A 26,342-nucleotide genomic window follows, 5' to 3' on the forward strand; every position below is an offset into this window, starting at 1 on the left:
AACGGTGCAGCTACTGTGTGTGTCTTCCCGGAGAGGCAAAAATCTTTTCACAGACTGGCGATTTTTTTTTCCTCCCCAATTTCCTTCAGAATTATAAAAGTCCTCCGCCCCCCCCCCACCCGTGTTTACCTCCCACCAGATGCCACAAGAGTTAGTATTTTCTCTCCTTATGGACCACACGCGAAATCAGACCAACTTCTAATAGCTGTATTACCTAAATGAACCAGCCAGGCACCATCTGAACTGTGAAATCTTTTTTTTTTTTTTAAGCAGGTGTATTCCTGTGTGCCACATACATGCATAATATGTAGGGGAGAACTGCGTGAACAGAAAAGCCAAAACACACACGCGTGGATGGTTTTTCCTCTCACCTCCCTCAGAGGAAACGTAAGACACACACACACACACACACACACACACACACACACACACACAGTATAAAAACAGTACAGAACACCTTAAAACGAAATTCTTTATTTACTTTGTAACTAGGAGTTACACTTTTCCTGAGAGCTCTCACTCTGACACGACTGTCACCCAAGATGAAAGTATTCGGCACGCAGCTCTTAAGGCAGAGACTTCCACAGAGTCTACTGATGATTAGTGCTTTGCCTTTTTAAAAAAGGCTTGATGAAGAAATACTTGGATCTTACTTTTTAAAAGTTTACACTCCCCACAGCGCAAATAGCCATTCAATAGATTTTTTCCAACTGGGAAGCTGATGTTGTTGGCATACACAGAGCTATGTAAATGTATACAATCACAGCAAACATACAAGTAAGGAAGAGGTGCCTAGATGTTTCAAGGCTTAAAAATGAAAAGGAAAATCACATTGCATCTTCTGATTGCTAAAGAAAGAAAAGAAATAGGGAGGGGGAATGGGGCTATATTTATTGGTTTTAAATCATCCTTCCCTCTGCTCTGAATTATTTTTCTCAACCTTCACATCTTGCCTAAAGAGCATATTTGGGCTTATGTTAACATCTGCTTTTGTGGTGACATTTAATTCTGTATATTTTCAACTAGTGTTTCTGCATCACAGATTTTTCCCCCTTTATCTCTTTGCTCTAAAAAGACAACCAAAGAGCAATCAAAAAGGTGTCTGACTTGGCCATTCAGACAATTGCCCCCTTGTGGGAATGCGGGAATGAATGGTACAGTGGACACCCCAGCACCATTGACGTTATAAACATGTAAATGAAACACATTAGGGCAGACAATCAATTGTCTGTGAGCATTGCAAACCTGCACTCCCTCTCTCTGTGACAGGCACAAAATAGTGTCTACCTTGGGAAGCCACAGTGCTGAAGAGGAAAAGGACAAAGAGTTCTCTTTCACACGGAAGAAAATGCACCTTTAAAAGCCTTGGAAGAATGCAGATGACAAAAACTGTTGTAAGGAAGAGAATCTCCCACATCTTGGAATAAACGCGGCACTGCTTAGAGAGCTAGCAACACCCTCCTTTCCTACCTTCAGGGTAGACACACATTTTTCCCAGGAAAGATTCTTAACACGGCATTAGGGTCTTTGACAACCTCTTGGAATTTTCTTTACTTTGAGTAAATTAAGCAAGCAAGAGAGGAAGCACCTGAAACATATGACATAGCAGTTTACTGGGGAACATTAACCTTGGCTTTATTCGTATTTGGAGATAAATGCTTGAAGACGTGAATTTATCTTAATGTGGCAACAGAGAAATAATGTAAAGTTTAAAATCCTTAGCCCACCCTTACCCCGGGTGGAGAATCACGCTTTGGATGCCAGCAGCCTGCTGGCTCTGTTACGAAGGAAGGCATGTTTCTACCCCAATTGCCTGAATTTTTACGAACCAAAATAAAACAAATAGATCAGTCTAGATACATAGCCCCCAGCCTAGTGTGTGTGCAGCATGACAAAACTTGCAGAAGCTCTTCACAGAGAGAAAAGGATGGAGACCGATATCTTTGGAGCGCCCTCAGAGCTGGTACCTGCCACAAAAACTGCCTCTGAGTGCTTTGAGAGTCAGCAAAACAGCCTCCTTATAACCTCATCAACTTTATAAGAAAGCTACTTGCAAAAGATTTCCACACTCGCAAGGATCACCAAGTCTGACCCGACTGCAATCCGAAGGAAACTTCCCTGCCTCAGAGTGTACTGAGGGGCTCTGACTCACGGCCGCCCCATGCCAACTTCACCTCTCAGAAAGGAGAGACAGGAGCCACATCCTGAAGAAGGGGCTGCTTGCATTTCTTTTCGTTTTCCTTTAAGCATCTCTGAAAAGGGAACAACTTTTCAGTCCTCCCCTGCCTCTAAGCATCACCACCAGCGCTTCCACTCCCTTTCAGGAAGTGGTTAAGGGAGTGAGGGCTTATCTTAAACAGGGATAATCATTTCTGCTCATCTGATTGTTTCTCCTCTAGGATCTAAAGCCCTGAAAACATCCAACTTTATCCCTTTTCTTTCCCACTGAAAATCAGAGACCAAAGGCGTTGGTAAAAACCTCCCCCACTCTACCATACAATGCCTAACCCTTTAGCTGAAACTTTGAAGAAAAATCAAATTTAACTTTTCTTTCTTTCTGCCATTTCCTCTTCCCCACCACTCCTAATTCAGTGTTCGTTTAAAAGACAACTTCATTCCCTTTTCTGAAACAAGCGGTTTCCGGGTTTGATTTTTGTGAAAACGTGCAATGTGTCTGTGTGATTTTTTTTTCAGAGGCTGATGCTGGGAGGTGATGGGCTGGGGAGGAAGGCCCATCTTCCCAGGCTCCACAGGAGGCAGGAGGGTAGCCGGAGCATCCCCAGGAGCCCAAGCCTGAATCAGGGGCTAAAGCAACAAACTTTGCAAGTTACAACCGGGCCGCCCCAGTGGCAGGCAGCCGCCGGGCATCTCCCGCTCCTAAGTGCTCATTTCTGCCTCGAAGGCTGTGTGGAGATAGTGGGGTATAATCAGGGGAATGAAAAGGGGGGCTGGGTTTTCCCCCTCCTCTCCAGCTTCAGTGAAAGTATTACAAAGTGAGTCAGGCGACTGAAGATCATCTGACTGAACTTTCTTGAAACCGACACACATTCTTGTCTTCGGGCAACTTGCTTTTTGCCTCCTTCCCCCTCACCCCTCTCCCCCTTCCCTCCTGCACATCTTATTTTCTGGGAAGAGATTTCATCCTTTCCATGTGGGGGAAAGGAGACTGTCCGCTATGGATTAACTTAGTGCTGGCACTGTCTTTGCCAGGCATCTTGCTAGCCTGAGAATCTCGAAGGCTGGATTTTAGATTCTTGTTTCTCTCTTTGTATATTTGTTTTCCTTGAACTGCTTCCTTCTCCTTTGCTTTTTAATAATCGCATACAGCATCGTCTTCTAACCCACGTTCTTGACCAGCCTTTCAAACACACACATACTGCTTTACATGTTTTATCTCCTTGTCGCCTTAGTCTATATATACACTGTTGACTTCATTAAAATTATATAAAGTGCCATTCTAGTTTCCTGGATGACCATCTCTCTCTCTCTTTTTTCCCCACGCAGCTTCTACTTCTATGATTAGTAGCACCATTATTCCTTTCCAGGAATTTCTATATGATTTTGATAAGCATCATCATATTTAGTGTTATCAGCAAAGACACAAGCTCAAAACTGACATCTTTTCCATGAATCCAGGAAAGAAGAAAAATTCACTCAGTTCAGATAAATCCTAGCAATTCCCAAAGGGAAAGGCATTGGATACGTGCTTGATGAGAAAGAAAATGAAAAAAGAGGGGAAAAAACTCTTCTACCTGCTTCTCAAAACCAGGACATTGCTCAGTCAGATTAATCCCAAAGCAAAACACTGACAAGTAACCAATACACAGCATGTTTTCCCACAGACTATTGGGAAATAATTATTGCTGTTAAATGTGCAGGGTCTGGGCTAAATGCCTTTAAAATGTGCAATTCAACTTTCCACTTCGGAGTGTTGAGGCTTCTCCCAAGTTAGTGGCTGGGCGGAGGGGAAATGGTGTCCATTTCTGAGCACCAAGCAGTGTCCACGGCTGAGCACTTCCCTGGCACTCTGTTCCACCTGCGAAGCCCCCAGCAGGCTTCCCCCTCTGCCAGCCCCCGCCCCAGGGCTCCCAGGAAGCCTGGAGCATTCTGTTTTTCCAGACCTGGGCTCTGGCCCGACTTCACTGCAGAGGCCAGGCTGGTCAACAGTGGCAAAATCCCGAAGGGGGTTGGAGGAGCCAGACAAGAAGAAACAAACATTCTAAATAGTCTCTCCTGCAAAAGAACACTTCTGGGAACCTTGCTTTAAATCTTACTTTCCTTTCTCTCAAAAAATGACTGTTTAACATAAGAAAAAGAAAGAAGCCTCCTTGACACGAAGCTTTTGTTATCCAGTTGATCAGCAATGTGCTTTAGATACTTGTAAGGGGGGGAAAAAGCCCCACAATAGACATTGATTTTAGAAAATCAATAACCAACATTTAATAAAAGGAACAGAGGAAACACAAGAGAGAGGGGGGCACTAGGTGTAATTTTAGTGTCTACTAAATTACCCGGAGATGGGGAAGGGGAGGTCTCCAGTGTAAGGACCACCTTAAATAATGCCAGACACTAGAGCGAAGAAAAAATTAAATTAAGAGAGGGAGAGAGAGAGAGAGAGAGAGAGGGAGAGAGAGAGAGAGAGAGAGAGAGAGAGAGAGAGAGAGAGAGAGAGAGAAAGAGACTTAAAAAGAGGCAGCCTGAACTGGATCTTGGGGAAGCAGCTCGGAATATATTATTGTACTTGTTTTTTTGTAATACTAAGCCAAGCAAATAGATCAAAGGCAGCACAAAGGGAAAAGGCAGGATAACATAACGAACAGTTTCTGACTAAAATTCCTCTATCACTCCCCCATATGGCTCGACACCTCTACCACAACAAGCAAAAGACACACACACGCGCACACGTACACGCGCGCGCGCGCACACACACACACACACACACACACACACACACACACGAAACCTAGAGAGAGACAGAGAGAAGCATCATTTGTCTCTAATCAAAATTCCCTCGTCTTTGTGTTTTCTCCTTCCAGCGTCCCTCACTGCGCCCCCAGCAGCCCCCTCCCGGGCCGCGCAGCTCAGGGGCAGGCTGGGGGCGCACAGAATTGTCTTCCCTAGAGGAAAGTTGCTCCAAGGGGGCCCCGGTGGTCCCCGCGAGGCGCGGGCTGGGCTTGCGGGAGGCCGGAGGCCGGGCCGGCGCCGCGTCCCCGCGTCCAGTTCGGGAGCGTCAACGCGGCCCCGCGCCGGGTGATCAGGCTGAGAACGAGGGGAGCGAGAAGTTTCCTTTCCCAGTCTGAGCTGGCGCTAGTTCTCTTGTTTGTTTTGGGGGGTTGGTTTTTTTTTTTTTTTAAACTCAGTATCCTCCGTCAGCTATCCCCGGCACCCTCTCCGGTCCCCAGCTCTCTCCCCTCCCCCAGGCGCCTTCTGCGCTCTTGCCAATCACTTTTCTCTTTTATTCCCACGATTTTGTTTGGGGGTAATACCTAGGGGGTCTCTCTCTCTCTCTCTCTCTCTCTCTGTGTCTGTCTCCCTCTCTCTCTGTTCCTTCTCTGACTCTTTCTAAGGTGGACCTACTAAGCTGTCACGCCTTTGATCTCCCATCTCTGCTCTGCGTGTCCCCCTCGCACCCGCACCTCCTTCCTCCTTCTTGACTCAGCCTGGATAACGGACTCCTGACCATGTCGAAACTGCCCAGAAAAGTCTCCCTGCGCTCTGCGACTCCGCCAGCCCCCGGCGCGGGGCCAGCACCCGCTGGAGAGGAACCACCCGCCCCTGAGCCCGCGTGGACCTCGCCGGACCCCGCGCGGGGCCGGCCGAGTCCCTCCCACCCCGGGGTCCCGGCGCGACCGGCCGGGCCCCGCTGCCCGCGGACCGTTACTTGGCGTACCGAGAGGCGGCCGGGCGACTCTGGCAAAGAAACTTTAAGCCTTGCCGGAGGCACAGCCCCGGGCCCCCTCTCCCGCTCTCACAGTCCCTCTGCCACCCCCGCCCCGCCCCCGCCCCGGGGATCCCGCGCGACCCGTCGCCCGGGCCCCCGCCCTGCCCTCGCCGGACGCTCACGCAGCCCGGCCGGAGAGCCGGCGGGCCGGGCGCTGGTGGAGCTGGAGGCGGAGGGAGGGCGGGCGGGGGCGCAGAGGGCGGCGAGGGTGGGGGCGCTGGGCCCCTGCCGGACCCCAGCGCTCGCAGCCCCCCGGCGCCCGACGCTCACTTTGCCCGGCACTTCCCCAACTCCCCCCCCCACCCCCCGTCCAGTCGCCGCGCGCGCCGGGCTCCGGCGCCGGCCGCGGAGAGAGGCTCGCCCGCGAGCCCTGGGCGCCCGCCGCCGCCGCCGCCTCGGTTGCTTTTCCCTTTCCCCCTCCTTCTCCCCGGGTCTGGAGCCGCGGAGCGGCCCGGAAAAGTTTGGTTCGGGCCGCTTCTTACCGTTTTTCCTCCTGGGATTGGCTTGTTTGCGCCTCTTGCACCGGGGGCCATCCGCCATGATCGGCTGCTTCATTGATAAGAGCGGATCAGATGGCAGTTCGCATGGACTCGGCGCCCTGCTTCGGCAGCACGCAGGCTCGATCTAGCAACCAAACACAGCGACAATGTGGGCATCGCCTGCGCCCATTGAGACGCGCGCGGGCCGCCCAGGGGAGCCGGGCCAGGGCCCCGGCGAGCACCCATCCGCGGCCCCCCCAACGCCAAAGCGAAACTCCGGCGGCCCCCCTCCCCGCCTCCCACCCCCAGCCTTGGCCCCGAGGCGCTTTGTGTTTGTTACTGTTTGGTGTGTTGCACCCGCGAGGGGATCAGAGAGACAAGAATTACATCTTCAAAATGAGTCATAACTCCTGACCGTATGAGGGAATGCACACGGCGGTACAGTAAGGCTGCTTGGCTCAGGGCTAGGCGGACCTTTTCCTCCGAAAAGTCCTCAGCCCGGCTCGGGAACTTGGGGTGAGGCGAGGCTCTCTGTAGCTCTCATCTTGTTTCCCCCCCCGACTCACCCCCCCTCCCCATTCCCCCGAGGAAGCAAACAAACAAACAAACAAACAACGCGAAACAACTCCCGGATGAAGCACACTCGGTCAAATTGATAATAGTAATTATAGGAAGCCCACTCGCCCCGCGTCTCCTCCCCTCCCCTGTCGGAGTTGATCGAGGCACTGTCTCTTCCTCCCCCTCACACCCCCGCCCCCAAATTAGGATTTCCCGTTTCACGCCGCAATAAGAAATATAATTATAAGCCTCTTCGGACACTGTCCCTCCCCCCAGCACCCCCCCCCCCCCGCCGCCGCCGCCGCCACCTTCGCCGCTTTGACAATATTTACTTATTTCCCCCCACCTCACTCACACCCATGCTCCCCCGCCCTAGTTCCCTTAAAGAGTTCCAGGAGAAAATTTTCTCCCCTCAAGAAAGGAAAGAGAAAGTCCAACCGCTATACGGCAATACTTTTAAGCTCGACTAAATGATCGTATCCTTTTCTGGCTTCGAAACTTTTGTACCTAAAAATCGAGAGAGGCGCTGCATTTTTTCAGCTGAAACTGTCAAAACTTGGAGAAGGGGAACCTCGGAGGCAGGCAGGAGAGGAGGAGAATCCTGCAACTCGGTGGAGGTTGGGAAGATGCTGTGCCTCGAGGATTAGTTTAAACAGGGGGCTATAAAAGATGTAACAGATGCAAACTGTAACACAAGGGCCATTAACCCCTTCTCTGCCGAACACACTCAGTCCCCACGCCCCGCACCTATTGTCTCCTGTGCTAGAAGCTTTGCGGAAAACCTGGAAAGTGAGTATCAGTTTCCACACGTTTGCTGAGAGGGGTGGGGCTGGGGGGCGGCAGAGAGAAGGGGAAGTGGATGATTTAGAAAGCACCTTGAATTTAACCTAGGCATAGTGGGAGACTTTTAATTTAAGTTTGACACATTTTGTTATTTCTTGGCTCTCCTATGGATTTGAAATTGTTGGGGAAAATCCTGAAATAAAGCAGTGGTCACACAAGTGTCTGGGAGGAAGCAGCTGGCCTGTCTGTATTCATGCTGAGACTTACACACGATTGCATATAAATGCATGTTTAATAAAGTAAGCTGCTAGTTTTATGAGCATGTGTGTGTGTGAGGGACAGACAGGGCATTTGTGCTGTAAACTTTAGCTTTGCCTGTTATTTCTAACTCTGGAGTTAGTAATCTTGCCTTCATCATTATAGGGGGAGCATGTAAAATATATAAGAAGGTGGGAGATAAACACATTCATGTTAGCCGGGCTCACCACTGCTCCTGGGAACTCCTGCTCTCTTTCTCCACTTTTCAGTGCCAAAGTGTGGAAAGGGATATTTTCGTGTGTCTATGTCTCCTGTGAAATCCATGTCTATATCATTAATACTTTGCCATTTGAAATACAATTTCAAAAGTTATCCTTCATTTACAACCCTAATATCCTGACGGCAGTTTTCTTCCCAGCTGTAGTGACTCCCCCCCTCCCCACTTTGGTAAACGACTCAAGTTCCATGAGGACTTTCACTTCTTTATTTATCATCACAGAAGTGAGGTGTTACTTCACATACATACACACACAAAGAATGAAATAAAGAAATGAAACTCGCTAAGCAGACAAAAACAGGCAACTTTCTACTTAGAAAACAGCCTTCTTCAGTGGGAAAGGTTGGACTGCCATATCTAAGAGAAAGACTTGCTCCCGAATTTGGTAGGTTTGTATCCATCAAGTTTTGTAATTATTAACAGGTATTTGCCAAGTTCTAATTGCTGAATACAATGAATTGGAATTAGACATGAAAATAGAGTAGAATCTCTCCCCTTGAAGAGTTTTTATTCCAACCACATAGTTCTCGATAAAACTTTTCCCAGGCTGGGTAGTAAAAGGCACCTTTGGTTACCTGAATGGGCAGGTACAGGGCAAATTATTTGGGGGAGGAAAAAAGGAGAGAAAAGGAAGGAGAGAGAGAGATGGAGTGCAAGAGAAATCGAAGAAGTCACTCTTGGGAAAAGCTTGCCATAAAGGAGCTAAACCCACCTGAAATTCCTACCCACAGACACTCCTCCTCACTTCAGACTCACATCCCCACTTAAAAGGAGAAAATCGTAAAAGGAGGGTGGGGGATGACCATGCCGAAAAGGAATAAAAAGAGAGAAAAGGGGGAAAAAAAAAACCTACCTGCGAAGTCTTGTTTGTAGTTTTGGCCAGAAATGGTGAGAAGAAAAAGCATGAAGAAGCCGCGAAGTGTGGGGGAGAAAAAGGTGGAAGCGAAGAAACAGCTCCCGGAGCAAACTGTACAAAACCTCGCCAAGAGTGTCGGGAGGCAGGACCGTTATTCCTGCGGAGCAGGTTAGAACTGATCTCTTTCGGCCACTCCAGGAAACACAAACCTGGGGACGGACTGACGTGTTACGCCTCTTCTAATGACATTTTTTTCTTTTTCTTTTCTGTAGGAGAGAGAGAGACCCTGAAACACGCGCCACCTATCTTTGTGGGGAGGGATAATTGAAGCGCCCTGAGCGTGAGCATCATGTGAAAACGTGATCGCCAAGTTTCTCTCTGGGAAAGGATCTGGGATAGATTATACCTTGAAGTCTCCGCAAACGCTTTAGTGGAAGAAATGAAATTCCACCTCCCTCCCTTCCTCTCTCCCTCCCTCTCGCCTCCCTCCCTCCCTTCTCCACGCCCCCCCCCCCCCCCCCCCGTCAAGCCTTTGGCATCATTATCCTCATCACTAAATCCTACAGAGTACAGGGCGGAAAACGGTGCACACCATTCACAGAACTGGAGAACTCTAAGGGGCGAAAGTTAAAGGGAAAGATCCCGGTTCCTCAATCCAGATCGCCTCTTCTTATACAGATGTCTCTAATGACCAGATTTGAGATGCACATTAAATTGTGTGGATTTCTCAGCACGGCTTCTGGAACTAAATTTTTTGCCCTTTCTCTTAATTTTTTTTTTCTTTTAAGATGCCAGAGCCAGAAAAAAAAAAAAGCTTCATGTGAACTGCATTTTAGGGCGTGTGTGTTGCGGTGTGTGTGTGTGATGAATTTCTGGATTGGATCCCAATACTAAAAAGTGGTTTGGCATTTTTTAAAAGGGTCTCTTAAGTAAATTAACATAGAGCGCTGAGTTGCTGAGTTGACCGATCTCTGAATCTCTCCACATCTCACGGAGACCTCACTACAAAGTGAGGGAGTGGGTGTAGGGAGACAGGAGGAAAAGGAGAAAGGCCATAGAGGAACTTAGCAGCGAAGGAAGATCACCATATTAAACGGCATGGGGTCTAAGTTTTGGAGTATATATTTTTTGATATTGCAATTAAAGTAAAATTAAAAAGAAAAGACTCCACCTTTGCTCTGAAGGGATTGGTTATGTAAATATGGAAGGGATTTCCTGGAGAATACAGCTTTCTACTGTATGGTTAATTAAATAATCACTCAAAAGCTTCCAACGTGACGCTTCTGTCGTAATCCAATCAGGTTACATAGGTCCTAAACAAGAAAGATATTTTCCACATCTGGAAGTCAGCAATTTAGCAAGTACTGCACATTATTAACCAATTCAGAGCCCACTTCCCAGGGGAATTTTTTTTGAAGTTTAAGTGTTCTTAACCAATGCTCTGCTGTTTTGTTAATCAAAAAGCTGGTTTACACTGCACATAATTGGAACTAATATAGAAGTAAATAAAGACAGCCAAATTTGAGGATGCTGAGCACAGACATTTATCGGAAAAGGAAGAAATCTCTTAGCCTCCAATGGTTCAGGCTCAATTTCTTAGAGAACTATGAGGCTTTTTCTTTTTCTTTTTTTTTCTTTAAGAGTGAAAGTACTTGAGAACCTCAGAGCGCAAATAAACTTTTAGTCCCACAGCCTTTGGGCTTCCTTGCAAAGGTAAAGGTGGAGGTGTCAAGAGGACTAAAGAACAGCCTTATGCCATTTTTTTTCTGCTTTAATATTGTTAATATGTTACAGCCCCCTGTTTTCAGTCTGATGAAATCTGAAACAAATAAAACCCTGATCCAACACTAGACTTTTACTTATATGAAGATAAACTGCTTTGAACTGTGCTTTGAATGTGTGCCTAAAGCAAGACTTTGAATGCAAGAGTCATTGGCAATTGCACTCAGAGGAGGGAAAAGCCACCCATGGGTTACCACATCCACACTCCCAGAGGCGCACGGCTTTGTGTTTTGTATGTTTATTGTGTGGGGGGGAGAGCAGTAGCCACCCAGCATGACCACAACCAATTCTTCCTTTAGGATGCAAGGAAGTAAATTTTCACTCTTGGTACAGACTCACCTCTTTCCTACCTTAAGTATTTATTACAGTGAGAATCTCCTCCCCCACCCCATTCAGATAAATTACCTATAGAGGAGCATTCAAGACCATCAGTCTAAAATTTAATAATAAAAAAAGAAAATTAAGGATTTCCACCATGGGTCAGGCACATTCTCAGTTTTATGCTTTACATTGCTTTAATATTTCTATCTCTATAAATATATGACTTATCAAGTTCCTTCTCTGAGATTTATTTCTATTATTAATATCCTTTTTTTTCCTCTTCCCTCTTTTCCCCACTTTTTTATTTTTAAAAAATTCGAGTCCAGCTGTCTCTAGAAGTTTGCTTTTCAGCGTTTCCTCTCCCATTTCCAGGACAAAGGTGTCCCTTGCATGGAGTAATTCCAGGCAAGACCCCACCTCAGGACCCCAGGTAACCACTGGAGCTTACAGTCCAGACACACACTCACTGGCAAAACCTCAGGTCAAAGGATCCAATCAAACGGCTGACAAATCACTTCTCTTTATTATGTATATTATTGTCTGGTTACTTAGTATCTGACTTAAAAAAAAAAAAAGACAAGTATTTCCATGAAAAACACCTAATCATCTGATTACTCTGGGCTCAGTAATTGTTCAAGTGTCAGGAGACAGCCTCAACACTTAGCACTGGGAGTGCCGACGTGCAAGTATTTGAATTGGGGTAAAAAGCAATCTTTCAGGTTCCCATCAAGGTGGATATTTGGAGGGTGGCACGCGAAGCGTCCCCGCGAGGGGTGAGCGCGCCGGTGGGTTGCCCTCCGCCCCTGCCTGGCACGCCCCTGGCACTCCCCTCCCCATTTGACCGAAAGAGTTCACACCAAAGCAGAGGCGGTGGGATCGGAGGAAGCTGGAATATAAATTTGTACCGAACACTCTCTTAGTCCGAAGGCCAGGTCGGGGACAATGGGGATCGTGGGGTCAGCGGGATGCACGAGCGCAGGACGCAGGGAAAAGTCGAGAGAGGACTAGGAGCTGCTAGCTTTCGGCTCCTCACACAGCAGAGCAAGTCCTTGCAAATGAATCGCTCCTTCCCGGTCCTTCTTCCCCATTAGTAATCCATTTCGAGATTAGCGCAGACCAAGGGGATTAAAACAACAGATACATGCAAATGTGAAATAATATTGCAATCGACATTGAAGGGAGAAAAATAATTCTTTAGGGTTTCTTCGAGTTAAAACAAACTGCCTCCCTCAGGATTCCCTCCACCCAGGCAGCGTGTGAAGATGCACTCTTGTTTTCCAGTTCCCTCCAGCCAGGACCTGGTGCCTGTCCCCCCATTCACCTCTCAGTCTGTCAATTTCCTTAACTTTCACAGCCGCTCCCCCTTTCTCCCCTGCCCCCAGCTCCGCTTGCTGGCCCAGATGCCAGAAGAGATACAATGTTTCTACCCTGAACACACAGCCTGTAGAAGGAATTCGAATTTGGCCACAGCTAATTTTTTTTTTAAGCAAATTCTGTTTATTCTGTACCATGTGGAGAAAATTAAAAAAAGGAACCTATTCTCTTTTTGAAACGGAATTGATCTTTCATCTAGAGGAATTATTTCGACCCTGTGTTGTTACACAGAAGGTGGGAAACTTCTTTTAGAGTTGCAAGCAAAGGATGATAAGGGGGACCCCTGCGTTGGGGGTGTGTGTGGACGGGGCGGGGGGCGGCAGGGGTCCAAGTCAAGCCAAACGGTTTTCTCACGTGCAAACTCGCAATCCAATCCATTCGGAGTTGAGCCCAGGATAGGAGGGGAAAGTCTATTAAAAAAAAAAAAATCAGAAGCATCTCTCTGAGAAGCCCTTTCAAACAAAATCAAAACAGGACCAGAGAATCTCAGACCGTCTCTAATATCCCTACTGCGAGGCCCGCGGGCTGTGGAATCTCGCACGTCACCTGGCCCCAGCAGGGCAGCCAGCTGAGAGGTTCATTTTATTTTATTTTTATTTTATTTTTTGAAGTTAAGGCTGAATCTCGGCTTCAGTGCTTTTTGGCAACGTCTCCACTGACAGGAACCAGCAAACTTCAGGACTCAAATGAGCGTCTTAATTTATTGATGCAAAACAGGTCTGCTTGTCGCCCCCAGTTCTCGGCGCGCTCTGTCCCCCACGCCCCCAGCTTCGGTCCCTTCATTTGATCTCAGGGTAAGGCCTCCGCAGCACAGGCGGAGGAACACGTTGGGGGGGAGGGGTTCGGCCCCCGCGCACCACCCCCCCCTCCTCCAGACCTATACCCGCCCGGGAACGCCGCGACCCCCGCCCCGCGGCCGGGTCAGCTGACCTGGCTCGCTCGCCGGCTCCCCGCCCGCCGCCTTGTTTCCGGTCCCCGGGGTCCGCGAGCTGCGCACGGAGCGGGAGCGGCCGCGGCCGCGAGGTGATGCTGGGGGCTGATTACCATGAGAAAGGCTGTGCCTGGAAAAGCCTCCTCCACGCGACTGTCAATCTCACTAAGGGGTGGGATGGGGGGGACGGAAAGGGGCCCTGTAGGAGTCACCAGAAAACTTGGAGTAAGTTGGATGCGACGCAGGCCCGAGGAGGTGGCTTTCGCCTCAACTTGGAAGGCTGTGGCGTTAAGGGCGCGGACGCCAGCAGCCTCGCCAGGGGATTGAAAACCCCAAATCCTTCCTTCCCTCCTTTCCTCCCTCTTGCCCTCCTTTCAGCCCTCCCTGACCTTTATCCTTATTTTCTTGAAATTCTTTCCCAATTGCCTTTCCTACATTATCCTTTCTTTCTATCTGATATCTCCCTTTTGCAAGCCCTTATTTTGTTTCCTAACGTCTCTTCTCTCTCGCCCTGATTCTTTTCTGCCACCTTTATGTGTCCAGATTTATCATTTCGTTTTGAAAACACAATGTTTCATATGTAATTAATCTACCAGCAGGAGGTCAGGGACACCCTGACTAAAGTAACTCCCTTGGGTCATCAGAGAACAAGTTCGCCAGGTGTCAGTGAAAAGTAAAATAATAATAATAGTAATAAAATAAATATAAATCTATATCTCAGTAATCATAGTGGCTCCCTATTCTGAATTATCATATCAGCTCAAATTGACTTCCTTTTTTCTTAAAAGATATAATCTTCCTGGAAGAAAAATGAATAATACTTGTTGTAGGGAAATTCTTTAGAGTTAAAGCAATGTGAAAAATTTTCTCAATTATGGTAATATTTTAGCAGGGCTTAACAGACTTTAAAAATTACAATAGGTAATTTAAAGAAACTTAAACTGTGCTTTTTCTTTTAATGACTATTTGGAAAGTATAAAAAATTCCTAAAGCACCCCTGCCCCACACGAATCAATTCAGAGAGAAACACCATGCCTTGTGTTTTGTACATGCTAAGCAAATTCACAGCTTGAGTTGCTGGGTTGTTTTCTTCGCCAGGTTGCCCTATTGCCTAGCAGGTGAGTGAACACGGAGCTGCATATGTCATGAATGTGGCTATGGTTTTAGTTTTCCTTATTTTTTTTTTCTGTCTTTCATTCATTTTGAGCATGTTGTTCTCCTATTAAAATTCAGAGTTTGCACTTGTTTGCAATTTGTTTGTTGGATTTTTAAAACTTGTTAGAAGTCAATTGAACATGTATATTAAGCCCTTTTTAGGCCAAGAAAAATAAAGATGCATTAGAAAGATGCTTTTTATGCTTCATAATTATTAATTGACATTTTATGATGAATAATTAATCATTTGAATAATTTTGGTATCTCTGATCTGAACACATATTTGCATATCTAATGCTTGATTTTAACTGTTTTTTTTTTTTTTTTAATTCATTCTCTCAGGACGAAGAAACAAAGTAACATTTTAATGTAAAATTTCTCTCTGGCACTTGTAAAAGTTTATTTATTGGGTTGTAGTATTCTTTCCAGATATCCATAAAACTTCTTAACAATTTGTGAATCATTTATGTAGCAGTCAGATACAAATATGTGACAGAACTACAATTAATGAGGAAAAACAATACCCTATGTAAAATCAAGTCAGGCTCCTCCCCAAATGCAGAGATGTGCACTAATTATGCACCATTTTTTCTTATTGGAATTTGATCATTGAACTTTTTGGTTATGTCTATTTACACATGTCAAAAAGTGAAAATTGAGGTAATTGACAAATAATTCATACCTGAATTTAAGATAATTTTTTACTTTTACTTATTAATATATGGGCTGATTTAAAGTTATTTTAAAATGATCAAGCAAGCCTATCCCTGATATTTTTATACCCCTGTGTCAGTTGACGTCCAAAGAATCTATTTTGAATACTAACCCTGCAGGTTACTACCTGTGTGATTACCGACAATCTACTCTAAATTTGTTTCCTTAGCTATGTTGTGGGTACACTAATAGTGCCCATTCTGTTGAGTTTTCTTGAGAACTAAATAAAGTAGTGCCTGAAACTTCACTATAGTGTAGCTTTATTATTGTAATGAAAGGTTGAAAAAATAACATGGAATATATGGATCAACTGAGGACAATTTAGTTAATTTTGACTAGTTAAAAACAGCTATTTACCTTTTAGTATCATTCGTCATTTTTCTATTGAGAAGTGAGTGCTGTGTTATTAAAGTGAAGAAATAAAATGGAAAGCATCATAGGATTTTTGGCTGGTTTACAGTTCTTCAGACCTCTTCAAAGAATTCGTAGCCACAGACATGAAAATAAATAGTGTTTTTTTATTCTGTTGGTTAAGGAGTTAATTTGTCGTATTCAATATGGTCATAATTTGGTTATAAATATCAGATTTCTTTTAGTCCAAATGTATGAACTTGAAGTTTCTCATGTTCTTTAGTAACATATTGTCTTTGACTGTAAGGGTTAAATGTGCAGAAGCTCAGAAGCGGTCTTGAGTAAGACTTGTGAGAAAAAAAAAAAGGGCAAACTTACAAATTTGGAGACCAGGAATTTGGCTGTCAGAACAGTATTTGTTGTAAGACCATTCATAATGAGCTGAGTGAGCATTTCCTTTTGGAATTGTAGTTATCCTGGGGTTTGCGCTAATTCTAAGTACCTATAGTGGGGGAGAAAATCAGTTTACTAATGGAAAATGAAATTCTTTAGTCTCTTAAACATCCAGAAGGCCAGATTTTCTTTTTGATGCAAAAGCTGAAAAGTCAATGCAAATGCTTATGGGAAAAAACTATTGCAATATTTAATCCCAATACTGACTTCTTTTTCTTGCTGTTTTCCTTAAGACTCCTCAAAACACTTAAAGGGTCCCTTAATTGTTTCCTTTCTCAAAGGATCCATTCCATGCTTCCTTCACGTTGAAACTACCAAAAGGGCCATTTGGACATCAGCCTAGGGGCTCAGAGTGACCTGTACCTTTTTCTTCTTTTCCTTTGTAAAGGGCAATGGGACCAAAAACTGTTTGCACCTATAGATTGTTTAGTGACCTGGAAATAACTTCATGCTGCTTTGTGGTCTTCTTTAACAGTCCTTATTCTGTTAAAAGGTGAAATTATAAATCTTGGATGTTAGTTCTAATTTTGCACCATTCTAAAAGTGGTTTTTTTTTTTGTTTTTTTTTTTTTGCAGTCATGTTTCAGGTACTTAAATATAAAAACCTTACTCTCAAAAATTATTCTCTTCATGATAATCACAACTATGAAATAATAATAGCTAAGAAAAAAACCTGCTTTTCTAGGCCTGGCAGTGTAGATGTGACCTAGAGAGAATCAACGACTTTCTCCAGAATTCAAGTGTCTGGTTCTTCACCGGCCTTTGAATCTGCCAGATCCATCCTCCCAGCAGACGCCACATACAGGTGACATCCAATGTCTTCTCACCTTTCGCAGACATCCTTCTGAACCACTTGTGCCCACCCACTCTGCACACTGCATTGTGACCCACTTCCAAACCTCCTGGATGACTTGGTTAGTACTTGTTTTTCCATGTGTGGCTTATTTTGCCTTTTGGATCTAGTGCTTAGGCTCATTTTTCCAGTTACAGTATTGGCTCAGGTAGAATGGTTTCTCTGGCTTTGTTGCTTCTGGCTTCCCAGGTAAAGTGTCTTTCCTAGTTCAGTCTTCTCACCAGGACCCTTGACTTAGGGACATTCCCATGGGCAAGTTCCTGCTTGCTCACGTTGGCCCCAGTACTGGACGTAAGCACAGGACAAGTTAGTGATGAAGGAGAGATCATGATACAGGCATATCTGGAAATTGTTTTTTTTCTTGTATAATTTTTAAATTGCTTGTTGACTGGGAACTGGACCTCCATGTATTTGACACCAGGTTCTTTACATTCTCCTCAATTACAGCATATTATAGTGGCAAAGATATAGGCTTTGAAATTAGATGAACTGGATTTGACTCCCTGCTTTGTGAGTGCTAATTGTGTATTGAGGACAAGATATTAAGCCCCTGAGAACTTCATTTTTAAAATGAACCAAAGAGGACTTAAATTTAAGCTGGCTGTGGTGAAAAAATATGACAATATATGTAAAATGCTACAGGGTAGGCATATCAATAAATAGGAATTCCTTCTTGTGAATTACCTGGAAAATACATGAAGTTAAATTACAGAAAACCAGAGTGAATATAGCATGTATCTTAGATGATACTTATTTCATCATTTTTAGTTATTTTAGTGCCATTTATTTAATTATTTACTTTATGATTTTATTAGGAATTGTTTAACTGGTTCTTGCATTTTACAGAAATCAATGCTTACTGAGAACAAAGTTGCAAAAGTAATATGGAACTTCTTAACTTGTCGTAGAAAAGGTGGAGTGCTCGTGATTATAAGCATCACGATTCTAACCTCTGAGGTAAATAAATATACTTTACAATTTCATTCTGTATTTCACACTTCTGTTTACAATTGTAAGAAAAAATATCTTTCCACCTAATTCTCCCTATATGACCTGGCATAAGAGGAAGCACTCTGGCAGCCAGTTTGGTGTGGCCAAGAAATGTCAAAGATCACTCATTCAAGGTAAAAAGAAGAGGCCCTTAATACTGTCCAAAGCTCTATACCTACCTACTCTTAACTCAAACTTCTGAAGTTTGAAGGAACTGTGAAGGGGGTAGAAGGGAAGGAATAGCGCTGAGAAAGTTTGCCTGCAGTATCTTCTTCCCACCCCCCAGTTGAGTCCTGAAACATCTGCTTAAAAAAAAAAAAAAGGTAAGAATATGTGTATACTAAAGACATTGCTACACTCTGCTGCCTGCAAATTCAGGAGTACGGTTGTGTCAGCAGGCCCTGGCATGATCTACTGTGTATGTGACTTTTCTACCCTATGCCCTAGAAAGGAGGGTGTCAGGGGAGGACTGGGTTGTGGACACAGGGAGCATATTGTTCCAATGGTTCTGCTACAGTGCAAACCAGGCTTCTTTTGCTCTCTCTGGAAGTAACTTTGCTACACGCAAAAAAAAAAAAAAATTCGATTCCTGTTAGGTTTTTCCTTGGCCACCGTGGAACCATAGGTATGGCTCCTGTGCAACGGGGTAATTTTTCTGGGTTGAGGTAAGCTGGCTTACCTATTGTTCTTGGCCCATGGCTAGCACCCTTCTAGACAAGAGAGACAGAACAAAGCTGAAAGTTCACAGACGATATGTGGCCTTTTAAAACAGGAATGAAAAACTAAAACCTTGTTCTTCTAAAGTTTAGTCTATCTATCTACTGTGTATTTGGAATTTCGTTTTAGAGAAATCAGCATGATCCTGAGCTATATTATTACCTACCATCATTTAGCATTTATCTGGGATATTGAAAACTTATTTACAATAATTTGCTATAGTAGTTCTGTAGAGATGGTCTCTATTGCAGTTTTGCTTCCGTTGGTGAGGATTCTTGTGTAGTTGTGGAGTTCAAGGCTAGGTGAAATTTGCTTGCGAAGGTCATTTGAAATCACATTGGACTTTGAATTGGGGGCAAAGTAATGCTTTTTATGATATTAAAGCAAAGTAACATCGTTTGGAAAATTTTAAACCATTGCTTCATTTCGGATCTCTAAATAGTAATTTATTTGACGAAGGAAGGTGACCTCTCACCAATGTCTCTTTCCCAGTCCCCTGGACTAGTGCCTATTATATAGGAAATATTTGTTGTTGTGTGTGGAGTCTGCCATTCATTAAGAAGCTTTAAAGGGATGTAAACTGATCTCCTATTTCGCACTTGTAAAGGCCTGAGATAAGAATAAGGATAGTGGGAATTCCCTGGCAGTCCAGTGGTGCTTTCACTGCAGAGGGTGTGGGTTCAATCCCTGGTCGGGGGAACTAAGATCCCGAAAGTCAAGCTGCCCGGCTGAAAAAAATGTGAGGATAGATGAGCCTAGCAGGCAGGGACCATGGAACACTTAGACCAGCACAACCTCCTTTTCATCAAGTTATGTACCAGATTACATTATTAACACAGACTGTTTTATTCCCTTTCTTGTGTGTCAATTTTACACACGTTCTGAAAAAAAAAATGAAGGAGCAAATGCAGAATTGTGTGCATATATTTGTCTTTCTCTTTAAATGGCTCTGATGAGTCTTTTCATGATTTATTTTTAAGTAAATATATTAAAATTTAATAAGAGGTTTTCTCTGAAAAAGGAAGGAAATCATAAAGAAAAAATGGAGTAGATTAGTAAAAGTATGGTTTGCTTAAGAAGGCAGGTGTGTAGTTGTAATTTAAGATAAATGATCCCCTCACCCTCTAATACCACACAATAGGTAAATAAAGAAAACAGAGAAGATGGGGAATTTTGTTTTGTTTTTCCTTTTTTTTGGCCATGCCTCGTGGCTTGTGGGATCTTAGTTCCTCGACCAGGTATTGAACCTGGGCCCTCGGCAGTGAAAGTGCTGAGTCCTAACCACTGGACCACCAGGGAATTCCATCTCCTTCTTCAGATGGACAGGCTGCATCAGCCAGTGGGCTGAGTGTTTTTCCTGCCAGCAACTTCATTTTCATGTAGACCAGTAACTGGTTGCCCAAAGATACTGAGGCAAAAAGTATTAAGTCCTGATTATAATACTTGCCCCCTTCCCCTCTCTCTTCTTCCCTCTGCTTCAAGTCCTATTTCTCACTCAGGGCCCTTACCTCTTCTTATCTTTCTTTCCATGCTTTCTATTCAGAAGAAAAACTGCCTTTTAAAGATAGCCTTGTTCGCAACCTTCAAAAGGCTTAGCTTTTAAATAATAAGATACGACCCTAGGATTTGAGATTTCCACTGTGCTGCAGAAAATTACCTGGAGGAAACAGAATGTTTACCTGAAATTCGTTATGAGGCGGGACAGTTCAATACTATTACTGTCTGCCCACTGCCTAGCATAGAGCTTGGAACATGAGAGGCACTGAATAATGTCTTTTGGATGAATGAATGCATGCATGCATGAATGTCATGTAAAAAAGCCAGACTTGAAACAACAGATGCTGTATGTTCTACGTGGCAAATAAGAGTTAAAAGGCATTAATGTAGGTGCAAAAAGCACTGTGGTCACAAACAGGATTTTGATATTATTTTTGAATCCTGAGTATAATATTTGACTTCCAAAATGAAATACCTAAATCATTTACCAAGCAATAGAGATATAACAGTCCCTCAGTCACTCACTTGCAAAGGAAATTTTCAATACAAATAAAATCATACATATTTATACTAGGGTAATTCAAAATAACTTCCTCACATAAGCACTGCTACGTTCAAATAAAGTCTTGCCAACACTTCTGAGTACATTGCTTTAAAAAAAAATGCTCCCTGTAGCGTCCGAACTATTTAAAAATTTTGCCAGCTTCTTCAACATACATCAGTTATCTCTCTTCAAATCACTGACAAGAATTTAAAAACTGCTTCATCAGAACAACTGTTACCCTTTCTCATACTCTAGTGAGAACCTGATCTTCTAAAAAGGACCATATTTACAGCTTCTTCTGAAATTTTGAAACCATTTGGCTGGTATGTTTTTGCTACATTTTCTTTTCCTGATTTAATTACTGGGGACATTTGCATGAAAACAGGGGGATAGGGACATAAGATTTGTGTCTTATGAGTTCATCTGTTTCTGATGCTTATTCCCCACCTGAGACCAGTATCTATTTTGTTACAATTGGGAGACCAGGAACTAGATTGGAAAAGATGAAGAAGTTGTTGGAGGTGAACTAAAGTTCAGAAATAGGGACTTAGGAGCTAAAGGATTGGTGGGTGATATGATAATGGATTTTCTTCTAGTTTACTTATTTACCAGCAGTCATCATGTCAGTCACACATGCTGTTCCATTGAAAAGATCAGAAAATTGGGGAACTGCACAGAACTGGTGGGTTGGTGCTATTCTAAGAAAATGCCCAGGCAGTTACTACTCTGTCGTAGGGGTCGAGAGGCATCAAAGAAAACAGTTTACGAGCTGAGACGAGGTCATGTATGAACTCCAGAGACGGCCAGTGAAAGTTGTGAAGGAGATAAAGCAAAATGCCCCACCAATTTTGACCACCTTCACGAGGAGAATCAGAGAAGGCGTGAATTCTGAGCATCTTCACCAGGAGATCTCTGGGTATGTAGAACTGTACATGTTCAGAACTGAAGCTGTAATCTTCTCCTAACTTCACTTTCTCCCGTGTTCGCCAGCTAGCTGAAGGGCATCACTCTCCATCCAGTCTCCTGAGCCCAAACCCTGGGTTGACCTTTGACTCCTGTCTTTCTCTTAACTTCCATAGTGAATCACTAAGTGCTAACGACCTTACTTCCACAAGTTCCTCAAATGTGCTCAAATCCTCCCCACTTACATCCCTACCCTGTTTCAGCTACTCAGCATCTCTTTCCTGAAAGAGGAAATGCCCAGCTCCTAAGGGACTTTCCCATTTGTAGTCTTTCTTCCCTCATGTCTGTTCTTCATACCATTACCAGAGTGAGTGATTGATCTAGAACATAAATCTGACTGTGTCACTGCTGAGCATAAAAGCCATCAGCGATTCCCCATTACATACCAGCTGTGCATCTCCAACTCAGGTAACCCTAAGGATGTAACCCTAAGGATGGGTGTTTTAATATTTACAAAGAGTGTTTTGAAATAATACTACTTCAGCTTCAACTTTGTTTCTTTCCCATAGTTTTGGGTAAAATTGAGGACCCAAGAAGCTGGGCCATGTTAATCTTGCCTGTCCCCAGGGTTTGAGTACCCTAGTGTGAGAAGCACAGTGCCAGTGCGATAAACCACAAGTTCTTTAGAAAGGCACATGTGGTCCTCTTAGATGGAATGTTTTCTTTCTTCATCCTCTTCTCCCACCACTCTTCAAATGGCACCTTACACTTTTATAATATTGTTTGCATTTTCCCCTGAACAAACCATGCTGTTTCCAATGTTAGGGCCTTTGCCTATACCGTTTACTCTACCAGGAATACGCCTTCCTGCTCCCTTTATTTGGCTGACTTCTCTGTTCATCCTTTAACTCAGCACACATGTCATCTCCTCCTGGCCCTTCTGTTGTCCTCATAGCATTTAACACTCTGCACTGAGGTCCTTCCTTTATGTCTTCTTTCAACTGGAATACGGCCTCCATGAGGTCAGGGACACTGTCATCTTTGACTTTTTACCCTATGATGGGCTGAATGTTGTGTCCCCCAAAATTAATTTAGTAAAGCCCTAACCCCCAATGTGATGGTAATTGGAGGTGGGGCCTTTGGGAAGAAATTAGGTTTAGATGAGGTCATGAGGGTGGGGTACCCGTGATGGGAGTAGTGTTCTTAAAAGAAGAGGAACACAGAGATCATGCTCTCTCCTTGGGCATGCACTGAAGAAAGGTTATGTGAGCACACAGCAAGAAGGTGGCTGTCCACAAGCCAGGAAGCCAGTTCTCACTAGGAACTGAATCTGCTGGCACCTTGATCTTAGACTTCCCAGCTTTCAAACCCGTGGGAAATAAGTGTCTATTGTTTAAGTCACCCAGTCAATGGTATTTTGTTATAGCAGCCTTAGCTAAGTGTCCCCAACTCTTAGTAAGTATCTGGCACATAGTGAACACTTAAGAATACTTCTTAAACTGAATATGAATGTCATGGTACAAACTAATTTTTATTACTGAATGAAGAACTCCAAGCACATGCGTTTTTTTTTTTCACATGCATGTTTTATTGATAATGCGTTTAGCCACCAGAAGACCTTCTATGCTTCATATTAAGAGGAGACCGAAAAGATGGAAATTTCTCACTGCATTTTTGAATAACTTGCATTAGTTTAAACATGCATTTGCAAAAGTATTAAAATAACAAGACCTTTCACATGTAAACATTTTCAAATTTCAAAGCTTTTACATGTGCATTATTTTACTTGATTCTTATAATAAACTTTCAAGGTTGGCAAATATTTTTATCCCTAATTTGGAAAAGCAGGAAATTAAGATTTTGATGGAGTAAGACAAAATAATCAAACCTATTTTGGGAGTCCCAAGTATGTTTCAGATATGGAAACATCTTTGGAAACTGGTAAAGGGCAAATCTTATTATTCTTATGTGACAGATGAGGAAATACGGTGTTGAAAGGACTGGCTCAGAGTCACATGGGACTACTGTCAAAGTAAAAATTGAACCCAGTGTCCTGTGACTCTGTTTGGTCCTGATACATACATATATATATGTATTAGAAAAGAAGCCATGGTCTTAAGAGAGCACTGGAATTTTTTTCTCCTCTTTTCCATAACTGGTCTGTTACTTGTCTTTAGCACACAAAGACACCAAATCATAAACACAGTCATTCAAGAGAGTAGTTTGGAAGTGAAATTGGAAAATTAATTTGGCTTATTTGAGATAGGAGAGTAGGGGCAGCAGGGATCATATAGAGACTGAACATTTAAAAAATAATTTGTTCCCTTTGCCTTAAAGTCATAAACTTCTTAGTTTTAAGTAAACGTAATGAAACTATCCGAATATATGTTACCTGCAATTTTCCGGAATTTTTTTCTGATAAATGTGAGTTCTAAGAAAATGTATATTTCTTAGAGTTCAGTTGTTGAATGAAGGGCTGCTTCCAGTGAGAGGCTGTCTTTCGCTTCTCTTCACTCAGGATTTTATAAAGCAAGTTTAGCAGATATTCTTTTTTTTTTTTTTTTGAACTTTTAAAGAAGTAATTTTATTTTATTCACTCTGTGAAATCTGAGACATTGAAATAAAACATTATGATATATAGTACACAGGTACAGTTGCTTTTTTTTTTTTTAACATCTTTATTGGGGTATAATTGCTTTACAATGGTGTGTTAGTTTCTGCTTTATAACAAAGTGAATCAGTCATACATAAACATATGTTCCCATATGTCTTCCCTCTTGCGTCTCCCTCCCTCCCACCCTCCCTATCCCACCCCTCAGATATTCTTTTGAAGGGAAAAAAGTTTTTCAGAATTTAAAATGGTAGATAAAAACATATTATTTGATATATTTGTGCTTTACAATATAAGTATGAAGTGTAAATGTGCTGTCTAATGCATCAGTATTATTAGCCAATTAATAAATTCAAATATGTGATGAATCACCTCATTTCCTAAGCTAATGGATTGCTTGACAGTTGCATACATGTATCATATATGTGTTCATTGCAAATGCTTATTAATTTCTGCTATATGCTGGGCACCGTGCTAGGAATAAGGGTACAACAGTGATCAAGACAGACCTAATCCGGGACTTCCTTGGTGGTCCAGTGGTTAAGACTCTGCACTCCCGATGCAGGGGGCACGGGTTCCATCCCTGGTCGGGGAACTAAGATCCCACATGCCACACAGCATGGCCAAAAAAAATAAAAATAACAGTAATAATAATAGTAAAGAAAAAAAAGACAGACCTAATCCTTGCAGGCTGGCGGGGAGGACAGACTGTGTGTGATGAATGCTACTGGGAGTATAGAAGTCAGACCCATCTAGCCAAACGATGGCTACAAAATAAAGTGAAGGCGAGAGTAGATCTTCCTAATTCACAAAAGGTCAGGTCTTTAAAATCCATCAGCTACCACTGAAATTAGTTTAAATCACCTGTGACCTGTTTTAACCCTTCCAGGCTGGGCTAAATGTATCTTGGGACCTTGGAGCAGGCTGGGAGGAAGAGGGGAGAAAGCCTAGTGTCAGAGTTTCAGGGAAGGAGATCGACGTTCCAATGACAATAGCTAGAGCGCTTTGGTGCCCAAAGCTCTCAGGAGACTGACCCCAGCATCCGGGGTTAATTCTGGTGGGGTGGTACTCTTCTTGCCAAGTATGAGGTAGTGTCTCTTCCTTTCTGGGGGTTCTGCTTCGGTTGTAATGGGACCCCAATCAGACCCATGTTGGGTCTCATGGACCAGCTCTGGCCCCTGACAGGAGGACATTATAGCAAGGGCTAGACAGGTTATCAGGGGAGTGGCCTCAAACTGGCGATCAGACCAGGACACTTGTTTCAGGAGAGAACCAAATACAGGGAACACATCAGAAGGAACTGGGCGTTTGGAGGCAGCTCCTTAGGGGGCTTTCGGGTTCCTGGATCCTCCCTAGGGGTAAGGCTCTGTGCAGCAGTCTCCCTCTCTCTTTCCTCAACACTCTCTTCCTGCCCCCACTGCCCCTCTCTTCATCATCTATTTGTTTATATTCCAGTACTTTATCTGTTATGCTCAAATGTTGACTAAGGCTTCTGTTTGCAACAACAGTTAATAGCTTTTGAATGTGGATTTGGCTTTCATTAGGAGAGTATTATTTTCAGTAATTGTCAGTTCACTAGAATATAGGTAAGGCTTTGGGTTTTTGCTTTGAAAGGTATGATGCTTGAAGTTAAAACAAGTATAAACAAATAACATTAATATTTTGATTTATGAATTGATTTTCGTGGTTGTATATTTTTTAACCTAAAACAGAAAAAAGATAACAACACTATAAAGAAGCCTTTAGTGAATATATGAATTTGTTTCCTTAAGCGTCTTTACTCTTTACTTAAGATAACTAAGTAGCACACATACATATGCTGTTACCATGTAATGGAATAGGTCTTTAGAAATGGACCCAAGTAGACATAAGCTCCTCATTTGTTTATGTTTTTGCTCAACTTTATTTTTTAAAAAATTACATTAAAAATGGAGCTTTATTTTCTGTTTGAATTTAAGTTCTTTCTTTAACCTCTGTTTTAAGTCAACTACTTA

The 26,342-nt window shown here is 43.5% G+C and overlaps 2 protein-coding genes and 1 long non-coding RNA gene across 36 annotated transcripts in view; 2 read left to right on the top strand and 1 right to left on the bottom strand.

Annotated features, from left to right (window-relative positions):
- ZEB2 (zinc finger E-box binding homeobox 2) overlaps positions 1-9,306 on the bottom strand; it is a 131,905-nt gene extending 122,599 nt beyond the window's left edge. For 3 of the 5 annotated variants that reach the window (XM_079925125.1, XM_079925124.1, XM_079925121.1), the window contains exons 1-2: positions 9,150-9,306; positions 6,424-6,565 (exon numbers count right to left, since the gene is read on the bottom strand). In XM_079925125.1, coding sequence (XP_079781251.1) covers positions 6,424-6,496 — 73 coding nt within the window. In that variant the 5' untranslated portion in view covers positions 6,497-6,565; positions 9,150-9,306. Of the gene's footprint in view, positions 1-6,423; positions 6,566-6,894; positions 6,979-7,485; positions 7,628-9,149 lie in introns of those variants that run through there. The other 2 variants (XM_079925122.1, XM_079925123.1) reach the window with 2 other exon arrangements.
- Positions 7,641-9,547, top strand: LOC307188250. The gene is made up of 3 exons (XR_013828866.1): positions 7,641-7,767; positions 9,170-9,320; positions 9,425-9,547. It is a non-coding gene; the product is annotated as an uncharacterized lncRNA (long non-coding RNA).
- A 3,227-nt stretch (positions 9,548-12,774) lies between these two features.
- LOC307187576 (uncharacterized protein) overlaps positions 12,775-26,342 on the top strand; it is a 791,299-nt gene continuing 777,731 nt past the window's right edge. For 24 of the 30 annotated variants that reach the window (XM_079923801.1, XM_079923799.1, XM_079923785.1 and 21 more), the window contains exons 1-4: positions 12,775-13,652; positions 16,919-17,147; positions 17,933-18,043; positions 21,570-21,750. The gene's annotated coding sequence lies outside the window, so the exon portion shown is untranslated. Of the gene's footprint in view, positions 13,653-15,105; positions 17,148-17,932; positions 18,044-21,569; positions 21,751-26,342 lie in introns of those variants that run through there. The other 6 variants (XR_013828646.1, XR_013828647.1, XR_013828648.1 and 3 more) reach the window with 4 other exon arrangements.

Source organism: Stenella coeruleoalba (genome assembly GCF_951394435.1).
Source record: "Stenella coeruleoalba genome assembly, chromosome: 6".
Classification (NCBI taxonomy): Eukaryota; Metazoa; Chordata; class Mammalia; order Artiodactyla; family Delphinidae; genus Stenella; species Stenella coeruleoalba.